This window comes from Mesitornis unicolor, unplaced genomic scaffold (assembly GCF_000695765.1).
Source record: "Mesitornis unicolor isolate BGI_N332 unplaced genomic scaffold, ASM69576v1 scaffold39799, whole genome shotgun sequence".
In the NCBI taxonomy this organism is placed as follows: Eukaryota; Metazoa; Chordata; class Aves; order Mesitornithiformes; family Mesitornithidae; genus Mesitornis; species Mesitornis unicolor.
Genome location: NW_010207322.1, coordinates 1 through 10,513, shown reverse-complemented (window position 1 = coordinate 10,513; position 10,513 = coordinate 1). Strand labels below are relative to the sequence as shown.

Genomic DNA, 10,513 nt, shown 5'->3' with positions numbered 1-10,513 from the left:
TACTGTGAAATTTAACTTGACTTTGATTTCCCAAGAGGGAATCTCAGAGCTAGTTTTGATAACAGTCTCTTTTCAGTCTTCCTGTATGTTAACAGTTGTCCTTGGGATGCTGTCTGGCTGTGAAATAATCTCTGACTTTTGCAGATCCAGTGACCTACAGAGCTGAGAGTCTGTTCTTCACCTAGATAGTTTAGTAGTGAAGACATTATTAGCGACCACAAGAAGAATGCTCACCCGACAGGACTGTAATATTGCATAGTTCAAAATACAGCCTAGAATTCATTCATGGTAGAAATGTGCATCATATAATGAAATATTACTATCTCATTATGATCCAATCTGAATTTATGCTAGAGTTTCAGACTTTGAATTAGAATCTCTTAGTTTATTTTAAATTGAATGAATTCAATCTTTTCCTTTTTCCCCTTTGACCTGAAAAGAACAGAACCAAAATGTGATGCATTTTTACCACCCATGCAACTACAAACAGGCAGCCTCAAAATAAATCCAAAATTTAGGTAGTGTCTGTAAAAAATATATTTGCAGTTGTTTTGTTTTGTTCTTTAAAACATGAGTGCCTCTGACAGAGATCCCTGTGCCATATATATAATTGCAATAGTGTTCCTGCCAACAAGAGTTAGTTACCACTGACAGACAAAATTATTTTGTTTTCTAAAAATGATCACCTGATCTTCTTCATAAGCATTTCCAGATTAAGTGCCAGGTGCTAGCAACCTCTGCAGATACCAAGGAACACCTCCCCTTAAACTTTACTAGGGCTCCATTAGACTCAGTAGTTGACGTTTCTTACAGATCAACAATCAGCCAGGTGCAGTTGATGCATACATAGCATGTAATTGAAGCAGACTTCACTTAAAACATAATTCAGAATGGCTCGGACTATTTCCTTTTCATGCGTGCATAAAAGAATGAGTCTGCTGTGGAGGTAACCCACCCATAAGGTGAGGCTTCCTTATTTTAGCCAGCACAATACAAGAATCATATTCTGGGAAGCTTACTGCTTAGTGAAACTGTCAACAGTTGCCTCGATGATCAGATTTTACAAAGATCACAGCCTCCAATTTCAATAGAGGCAAATAAATACAAACATCCTGTTTTTCATATACAAGATGTATGTTTCCATGTACTGACAAGTAAAGTGTGTAAGTGGGAGGTATTTGGCTTTGTAGGACTAATCCTGCATTCACTTATGTTCAGTGCATTTCTGCTGAAATCAGCACTGCCTCTGAGGCTGAAATTTGTTTAGTAAAAGTACTTTGTTGTGACTAATCTGGTATGGAGTCTGCTGGACACAGCAAAGCCGTATGGGCTCCACTTTGAATGATAGAATAGGTCTGCTTAGGGGCTTCTGTGTGCGAGGATGAAGAAAAGATAGGAGGAGGTGGAGCTGAAGTGGACACTGTTATACTCTGACCTCCATCACTAACCACAGTCACTTCTGTTGCTCCTTCTTGTATCAAAGCATTAAGGCCTTCCAAGTCAGAGCAGCTGATTCCAGAGCTGGTGATGAAAGCTTGGTTTGCTGAAGCCTCATGACTGCTGACAGGAGCAGTGGGAATCAGAGTTTGATGTAAAGCATTTCCATCGCTTTGGTCATGGGTTGTGAGAAGAACCGCTGGTTGTGCCACAGGCCCTGCTTCGCTTTGAGATATGGAAGATGGAGGTGGTGCCAACAAACCGACCTGGCCCAGGAGCTGTAAGCGGCTGTTAGCTGAGAGGTCTTCCTGATTCTGGCTAACTAACGTAGGAGGCACAACATTCACTGATGCAGCCTGAACAATACTGTTAGTCCGAGGGACCTGGTGACCCACAATGATCTTGACCCTTCCCTCATTGTATGGAGAAACCTGAGCAGCCTGAATTGGGACCTGAAGGTGACTGACAGTAATTGGAGCACTGGTCTGCCGACTGGAATCCATCTGGAGCTGCAGAACAGCCAGTTCATTACTTTTAGATCCATTATACATACTGTGCTGCTTCTTATGACTCCTAAGAGAATCTTCTCTGACAAAGGAAGCGTCACACAAGTCACACTTAAATGCTTTCTTGGCATCCAATTTGGCAACTTGCCTGGAGCCACCTTGCTTTGGTCTGTCTCCTTCCTTCTTCTCTGCTGTTTGCTTCTTGGTCTTGACTTTGTCACCATGAGCTTTCCTCACGTGAGTTGTCAGGTTGCTCCGCTGCTTGGTATCAAAGCTGCAGAATTCACATTTGAAAGGTCGATCTTTGCAGTGAATTCGCTCGTGCACTTTCAGAGCTGCCTTGTTGGAGCAAGAGTAGTTGCACTCTGAGCACTTCACCGGCTGTTCGGGCTGATGAGTTCTTATGTGGTGTCGAAGGCTTGTTTTGTTTCCACACTGAAATTCACACTCTGGACACTTGAGAGTATTTTCCATGCTGTGCTTGATACGAATGTGTGATTTCAAGTTTCCTTTCATGGCACACCGGACCTCACAGAACTCACACTTGTAAGGTTTCTCACCAGAATGTACACGCATGTGCCTCTTCAAGTCTGAGTTGATTTTAAATTTAGCAGGACACATCTGACATTGGAAAGGAGCATCTCCTGTACAAACAACAGAGTCCACATTACAGATGAGATACCAAGATCTGCTGGAGAGACCAATGCTATAAAGAACTATGTACAGCTGACTTGTTCTAAATACCTGTAAACTTCCAACGTATTTTCAAGATGTAGAGAACTTTAACGGCACAGTATTTATCACCTGGCATATTTGTCTGCAAATTCTCCATGAGCATGCCTGCCCACATCTGTTGCTTCTTCACATCTGCGTGTTAGATGTTCTCCATTTTTAGTTCATTTTGTGTGTAAAACCATGCAAGTGAATTGACTGAAGTTTCTCATTCATCAGTGAGAGTTGAATGAAATTAGTTTAAAATTAATAAACACTAACTTTAACAGATGCTATAATTTTTAAGTCTAAGAAAACTACATAAACACATCCAACTCTTGGGTTAACACTACAAGCTTTACAGGGAGGCTTGTACATTAACTTTAAGCCTAAGTAAATGGTAGGCTACTGCAGAAACAGATACTTAACGGGCACCAGCCTTACTGCTCAACCATACAGCTGAGTTAGACCAGCTGACAAGAAAAAACTAACTATATTTTTGGCGTGGTTCATGTGGTGCAGCACAAATACTATTGCTGGCACAGGAAGGCAGTGGAAACTCTTGTCTAGAACACAGGGAGAGGGAGAGACAAAAGTCCATAACTAGGTCAGTGTCAGGTGCCTGCGCAATCATAGCATTACTAGTTATAGAGAGAAAAAAAGAGGAATCACAGCTACATAAATGCAACTGGAAAAGACAAATGTGAGACTAATGAAACATGCATTCAAGTCTGTGACTCTGGGGAAATGTGCTTATGCAGAGAAGTAACATTAAGCTTGTGTTTTTCCGGCCATACAGTGACTAAAAGAGAGATATCTGCCCCATGTAGCACACTTAATAAAGTTCCACAGATCACTTCAAGTATCAGTTTGTATTCATGTGGTATCAGTTTGCATTCATGAAAACATAAAATATACATAAAATATAAGTCTCTTTTCTGCTTTTAGCAATTCTGATCCAGAATCCTAAGAATGTACTTTAAAGTTGGGTCAAACCCTTAACTGACAAAGCATGAAAAATAAATACACTCATCTGCAAGATCTCTCTAAGCCTATTTATGTCAGACAACCTACACGAATAACCATTTGAATTGCCTGAATCTAAACCACTATTTTGCATTTTCTTTATTTGCAGGCTTGTGTCACAACATGCATGACCAAATTACATCGTAACTCTGTTCAGTCCATAATCAATTCTAGGGTAAAGATCAGTGATTCTATTCTGAAGTAATTAAAAAAAAGTCCAAAGCAAACCTACCAACCCACCTAAATAACTGTTCACTTTTTTGTCTTTAATATAAGTATGTAGTTCTCTACAGTACCTGAGCATGAAGTCTTTAGGTAGGTATTATACTGAGTAAGTGGAAGAATTGTGTTACTAGGTTCTAAGACATCCTTGGCAGGGCAAGGAGTGTACTTAGTTCAGCAAGCATTTAACTTCTTTAATAATCAAACTGCAAATGGCTGATTTATTTTATGAGTTAATATTTTATAGAGTTTGTGATAGCTGTATAATTTTGCATAATTTGCTTATACAGCTACACATGTCATAGGCTTAGCTGCGTATTTTTCAAATCAAGTTGTGGCCTACTGTGCTAATCCATGTATCTGTTTAATAATTGAGATACATGGTGTATTATCTATATTAAACAGATTTTATTAATGAAGATGCACTGTTTGTTCGTTCATCTAGTTTATTTTACAGTCTCAGCTGCACAGTCAGCTACTGAATTTTTATCTACTTTGCTGATGAAAGCACAGTACATATTTCAATGACTCAATTTTCACATACAGGGTAGCAAAATATATGAAAAAGAATTAGTAATTTTACTGAATATAGCAAAGTATGTTAGTTCTGTTTACTTAAACAGCGGTCCATCACTTATATTTCTTTACATTTCTATCCATACATAATTGACACTGACAGAATATAGGTTAAAAAGTGTCTGATCCTGGAATTATTAATACTGTAAGAGTAGTTTTACTCAAATTAACATGAAACTGATCCTTAGATGACTAGTTCTACAAGTAATGGTATTCAGATGATCTCACGCTGAGCAATGTAGATTACTCTCACTTTCTAGAGAATGACTAATTTAATTCTGGTAAGTGATATATTCTACATACCAGTCTTACTTTTGCCTTAAAATTGGCTGTGTACATAACAGCTTTGTAACCTAACAGGAATAAAATTATTACTTTCAAAATTCTTCTGCCTCCTTTCAGCAAATCAAAAGTCTTTTTACAAAAATTTTGGAGAAGTGGAAGAGACAGCAAAACTACAGACTTCAATTTTAGCGTAATTGCTTAAGATACAACAGACTGATCTGTCAAAAAGAAAGAAGGCAGCCTAAAAACTCTTCCAAACTATTGCAATGTTTAATGCCACAAAAATCTAACTCTACTGGAAATACAAGAGAATCATGATCATTCATAGGTTCTCCCACAGACAAATTCAGAGCATACCTGTCCATGTACATCAATGCACAAGTCTGCGTGCTCTTATGTGACATGGGGAAAATGCAATACCATATTCTCTGACTAGTGTGTTTACTAACATAACTTTGTGTAACAACCCATACTATTTTGACTGACCATCACATCTTATATAGCAATAGAAAGAGGGAACCTTGTAAAACAACTGCCTGATGGTCCTGCCTGTTCCATCACAGCAGATTTGTGAGGTATAAAAGAGTCTTTTCTGCTAGAGACAGATTGGTTTAACCCTCCCCTCCTTTCACAATGCACAAGGGATTTATTTCTTTTATCTACTCAAAATAAATCCCATCTTGCACACATCTGAACGAATGTTGTTTACTACTCGAATTCAGAATCAGATGTAGGATAGATTCAAAGCTAATCTAGTAATCACTGAACCATAACCACCTTGCAGCTAAAATTCACAGAACTAATCAAATGTATGAGACAACACAGAAACTACTCCAGTACCCCGAATTAGACAAAAAGCAACACACAAAGACAACTGTAAAAAGACAACTCTACAGCAGTATCTTTACAGCAAATCTCTTCTAGGAACAATCTATAAAAGAGAAATCTGATTAAAATGAAACTTAGGCGAATAATGCAAACATGAAATGATGCAGTGTTTATAAGCCTGAGGCTTAAGCTTTTTATCCATAGAGCAAAAATTGTGTGGGCAGAATATAGTTCTGGCTGCTCATACTACTGTGTTAAAGTCCACCAGTCGGCACATGGAAGGTACCGCAAAGAAAGGTCAAAAAAAAAGATGTAACTTAAACTGCTAATTACTTCCTAATTTACTGATGCAAGAAAAATTAAATTATGCGGCTAAGGTTTGTACTGATATAACTAGTTCAATTTTAAAGTAATTTTAGTCTTTCTAATGTAGTGGACCAGATTTGAGACACACAGATAGGAACCCAGATGCTCTTAATCAATCAATCAATCAATCAATCAATTAGATCCTTCAGTTGTACTGGTTTAGGAACATCTAACAGGCAGTTTCAAAATCAATTTAGGAGAAAAGCTACCAAGAGTCAGATCTGTCTTTTGACTGATACCAGGTATTTTTAGTAGAGCTGTATTGCTCTATTAGATTCTATGCCCAAGGAATTTGCAGAAGCTGGATGCTTAAGTGCTTTTGAAAATTTGAACAGGCCCTCTCCTGTGTCTTGATGCCTGTGCATCTTCCAAAATCTTGCCTATGACCTTCAAACGTTTACAGATCTGAATTTTAGTTTCAACTTACCTGTGTGGGATCTGAGATGTACAGTTAGCTGGCTAGAGTTGCGGCTTGCATAAGGACAGATCTGGCATTTAAACGGACGCTCGTTGGAGTGAATGCGCTGGTGCTTGTTGAGGCTGCTGCTGTCAGCAGCTGCATAGTCACAGTGCTTACATTTGTAAGGCTTCACCCCAGTATGAGAACGCATATGCATCTTCAGTTTATCTTTACGACTAAAACACTTGTTACAAACTTCACATTTATGGGGTTTGTCTCCTGAAACAAACAGAAGAGCATCAACACATCAAGAATTTTTGCACCAGATGATGTTGTTGCAATTAAAAAAAGGCACACACTAAACACTTCATAGAAATGGAGTTGGTTTTCAAAAGCTGGGCGTAGGATTTAAGCAGCCATCCTATCACCTAAGAACACTTCTATGCTCCAGAAGGCTGCATGCACAAGTGAAACAAATTTAGAACTTTCTCCCTTCGAAACTTTCTCCTTTTACAACTGAAATTGCAGTTTAGCAGGAAGGGAAGTGACATGTTGGAATCACTGCTCCATATGAAGAACAAACTCAGTTTATGCACCACCACCACACTGCACCCTGATAAACATATGCTCTGCACCTCGTAAATTTAACTGTGCCTTAAATCAAAGTAAATGTTCATGTTTCATAGTTGTGAGTGGTACTACCCATAGTGAGACATGGCTTACCCAAAAAGGGCAATTCCCCAGGCACAGAGAGCTACAATACTAGCATGTGCAGACATACTTGTACATTCTATCTGATTTAACTACAGATAAGTTATTTTGTGGGAAAGTATGTTTTTGCAAAAAGCCAAAAAGAGGAAACCAACCAAAAATAAAATATAGTAGCTATATAAACCTGTGTGTGTTCGTAGATGACGTTCCATATCCTTCATACCATAGGAAGTCTTGAACTGGCAACCTGAAAATGGTAAGATTAATATAATTAAATTCAAGGAAAGCCTAACAAAATAATAAAAATATACTACCATACTCTGGGCATTGCTTCTTTCAAGAACAATTTCTTGAAAATTCAGTATTAACATAAAATGAATTCCCTAGCTTGTTTACTCACATCTACTTAAAATAGTGACCGGGTTACCTATGAACTTCAGTTTTCTAATTCACTCCCTACATTATCGTTTTCTGCAAGCTTTGAAACAAAGTCTCTGGAATCTCTGCATAGGATTTGAGATGCTTTTTAGAGTACACAGGGGATGCTGGGGGAACTAATTAATTCCATGTACGACTTCGAGTTAGTGCCACTGGGAATTCAGGCAAACAGCTCACCATTCAGGAATTCAGTCCAAGTGGAAAGCACTAGTTTTAGAGCACAGAAACGAACACTAAGCATTTGAAATGTGCCTTTCAAATGAAAGTAAGCTTGCAAAACCAGACTGTAACTTCTGCCATCACTAATATGACTACTCATCTACATGGCTGTCTCTGCACACATTTTCTGCATATTGCATGGTTTTCACTCATTAAGGTCTTCAAATACTTTGGTGCAATCCATTTTTATAAAAATCCTAACTGACCAAAGACAAAACATACAACGCTAAATAATATCTCACATACAACGACAGTAATAAAAAATGTAACAAGCCTCTGCCCTTACCTTGCTATGAGTATGGGCATAGGCCAATGTTTATATGCAAACCCACTGCGTTGGTGCCAAGTACACCACAGCAAAGCACCAAAGTCTAAGGACATGTGAAATCAATAGCAAAATTACTACTGGTATCAATGGTCGTACATCACATCCTTAGGAAGTGGGATGTCTTCCAGATTCTGCATGGCTTAACTCCGCTTAAGACAGAGAGCTACCATGCATATCACTGTATGAAACCTACCAATTTTAAAACAAAAAGGAAGAAGGTATAGTCCACAACTTACCTGGATAGCAGCAGTTTAGTTTCTTCTGTGTAAGTGAAGAAGTGGCTTTTTTTGAACGTGCTTTTGGTGGTGTTGAGATGACAGCAGCAGTTGGAGGCTCACTGCTCTCACTGGGCAGGTATGTTTGATAGCCATGCTCAAAAACAAACTCTGGTGCAGAAACTAAACACAAGAGAGAGACCAATTTGAGAACATTAACTTCTCCAATCAGAAAAATCTAATTATTTTCTGGTTCATTAACTACTTCTCTGTTCTGTTTTGTGGGTCCCCTCCCCAGACCCCCACCCCCAGCAACATTCCTGTTCCTGGCTTCCTATTCACCAGGAGGTGGGGAAAGGAAAAAACCTTTTCTTTCTTACTATCCTGCTATCAGTGAAAATTCTGTCAGGACCTCATGAGCTGTGCTGAACTTAGTACAACCCTATGCAGGCCCATTTGTGTCCCTCCGAATCCTATCTGAATGCACTGTTCAATTTCTTCAGAAGTTCAGTTTCTTCTGATGCCTGTCCAGGTCTCACATGAATAAAGATATGTTTATTATTCAATACTGGCCATGCTACAGCCCAAAGGAGAAAAAAGTCTTGAATTATTTATATGGCAAATGTCATCAAAAAGGCATCATACAAACAATTTTAAAAAAAAATGTTAAAAAAGTTCAGCATCTTTCAACTGTTCTGGTTTGAGTTTCACCTGTTATTCTTGTGAGTAACAGCTATCTCAGCCAAAGTAGCAGCTTTTAAATCAATTAAACAATGCTATACCCCAAAAGGGCAGAAGGATATAACTGCCCTCATTTTAAAGATGAGTAAATACGAAGCAGAAAAATGACTCATCCAAAACCCACACTGAGCTGAGGGATTATAATACAAAAATTCCTGGAAGTGAGCCTTGAATTCAGTTTGCTTCACTGCTCTTCCAGATTCTCTGCCCTAATTTGTCTATCCAAATTAAAGTCAAATAATTTGGATTTTAGTAAGGTCCCAGACCAAAATAAAACAAAACTGTATATAGAAAGGCAAACCTTCACACACAGAACAAAATTCTAGTTTCATTTAAATGTCTGCAGTATCAGGACCTCACTTGAGCCTTTGCATAGGCAGAAATTTTGAGTATTCTTTTTTCTTGCCAATTAGTTCTGGGAGCAACATTAGGGAATGCAGTGTTCTCAGATTAAAAGGCCTGGATTGGTGCCTGTCAGCAATTCTGTGTCTGTTTTTTATCAAGAGCACTCCTAACGAATAAAATGCATAGTAATTTGATTATTTTTCATAAGTATTGACAATTACAATTAGTTTGAATAAGTTGGTTATACAACACATTAGACTTAAGCAATTCTCTAAGTGAACTTGTATCTTAATTAGCAAATTAAGTAACCGTTGTCATACCAAAACCCAGAAGTCAGCACACCACTTTTTTTTTTTCTTTTCTTCCTTTGGTTGCAGGTACATGACGACTAATTTGAAAACTGTTATTTTAGCTTAGTGTGACAGGGGCATGCAAGCAGAGGGCAACGTAACATTGCCACTTGGCAGAAGTCAAGCGCTTTCAAGCTCCTGGTATGCAACACCATAATACCTGTGATGGTTTGGGTCTCCGAAGCAATGGTCCTGGTTGTGGTTTGTGCCTGTGTCGATGGCACCGTTTCTTCCGACACAAACTGGACTGTACTGGTGGCCCCTGCCGTTGCACTGGTGAGCTGGCAACCGCTTTGCTTGTGCCCAACAAAGGCATCGAGGTTATTGAACTGCTGCTTGCAGATGCCACAAATGTGGATGTCGGGGGTGAGCTCAACCAGCACAGTGGTGCCACCGGGAACTGTGGGGACAGGAGCACGATCAAGAGCTGGTCCTGAGCAAATGGAAATCATTCTATGATTCTATGAAATGGGTGAAACTGCTCAAACTGGCACACAGCCATCCCGCCGACCCAATGCCTTCGGTCCCTGGGTAGCTTGACCCTGCTGCGGGAGTAAACTAGGGAACAGCGGAATCCCCGCTGCGGGCCGCCGAGCCACCCATGCCCCCGGGCGCATCTCCCCGATGGCCTCAGGGTCTCAGCGGGGATCAGCCGCGCAGAGGGCACTCGCCCACCGTCCGCGGCCTCGCTCCAGAGAGCTCGCCCGGGGGCCACCACCCGGAGCCGCCCTGTCCGGCGCTCCAGGCGGCCCGTAAACCCTCACGGCCTATGCGGGCACCGGCGCTCACCCAGATTCCCGGGTTCCCCC

General features: G+C 39.9%; 1 protein-coding gene across 1 annotated transcript; it reads right to left on the bottom strand.

Annotated features, from left to right (window-relative positions):
- Positions 1 to 1,258: 1,258 nt before the first annotated feature.
- Positions 1,259 to 10,156, bottom strand: ZFP64 (ZFP64 zinc finger protein). Its single transcript, XM_010192092.1, has 5 exons — positions 9,865 to 10,156; positions 8,290 to 8,451; positions 7,253 to 7,315; positions 6,385 to 6,636; positions 1,259 to 2,587 (listed from the first exon to the last, which is right to left on the bottom strand). The coding sequence occupies exons 1-5, from the start codon at positions 10,154 to 10,156 to the stop codon at positions 1,287 to 1,289; spliced, it is 2,070 nt and encodes a 689-aa protein (XP_010190394.1). The 3' UTR covers positions 1,259 to 1,286.
- Between the last annotated feature and the right edge of the window lie 357 nt (positions 10,157 to 10,513).